At 59.4% G+C, this 774-nt stretch overlaps 2 protein-coding genes across 2 annotated transcripts in view; both read right to left on the bottom strand.

Moving 5' to 3' along the window:
• Positions 1 to 123, bottom strand: part of LOC119587062 (zinc finger protein 628-like) — a gene marked incomplete at its 3' end in the record, with an annotated part of 23937 nt that extends 23814 nt beyond the window's left edge. The window contains 1 exon segment of the mRNA XM_037935810.1: positions 1 to 123.
• A 406-nt stretch (positions 124 to 529) lies between these two features.
• Positions 530 to 774, bottom strand: part of LOC119587396 (complement factor H-related protein 4-like) — a 15406-nt gene continuing 15161 nt past the window's right edge. The window contains exon 12 of the mRNA XM_037936134.1: positions 530 to 724. Coding sequence (XP_037792062.1) covers positions 530 to 724 — 195 coding nt within the window. The remainder of the gene's footprint in view (positions 725 to 774) is intronic.

Genomic DNA, 774 nt, shown 5'->3' with positions numbered 1-774 from the left:
GGACGCCGCCGTGTCACAGCACCTTCAGGAGGGGGATCTGCCTCCCTGTAGCTCGGACCAACAGAGGCGCGGATGCGGGCAGGTCTCGTCACAAAGGAAGGCGGCTTGGCACTGCGCAGCCTGGCGCTAGCACTGCTGGGTGGGGACGCTGCCCCTCTCAACACGAGCCTCGCCCCCGCGGTGCCAAAAATACCCGAGGGGAGTCCCACCTCTCTCACGCCAGGGCTTCTCCCGGTGCCAGGGGGCTGTAGGAGGCGCCGCGTCGCCAGGGCAACGAGGGGACGCCAACACAAGCCTCCCGGCAGCTGCATGAAGGGGCATCGCTCGGGCATCGCGCGACGGCACGATCGTCCTCAGGCTCTTGTCAGACGCCCATGAAAAGGACATGCCTCAAGGGCGGTTTACGGGGCGTCGCGTGGTGAGGATTAGGGGCGTAGTCGCAGGTGACGAGAGAATGAGGCCGAGCGCTGTGAGTGATGCGAGGGGAGACGTCGGCTGCGGCAGCAATGACACGAACGAGGCGGTGGCATTACGAAGGGACAAGAACGCGTGTCAGTGAGGCGGTTAAGCTTCTGTTAAGAGTCGGAATGCTGGCGAGGAAATCATTTATGATAGTCTGACCCATTTGCAAGAGATGCCTCGGTTGCAGTAGGCTGACAATGAAGGAGTACATGTCTCTTTGCCGTTTATGGGGCTGCGTCACTGAGGCAAGTATTCGGTGAAGCTAAACAAAGTCGTTTCAAAGGGAATTACTATGTAAACAAATATATGATT

This window comes from Penaeus monodon, chromosome 22 (genome assembly GCF_015228065.2).
Source record: "Penaeus monodon isolate SGIC_2016 chromosome 22, NSTDA_Pmon_1, whole genome shotgun sequence".
NCBI classification, from domain to species: domain Eukaryota; kingdom Metazoa; phylum Arthropoda; class Malacostraca; order Decapoda; family Penaeidae; genus Penaeus; species Penaeus monodon.
Note: the sequence above shows the minus strand (reverse complement) of the source record. Positions and strands in the feature narration are given on the sequence as shown.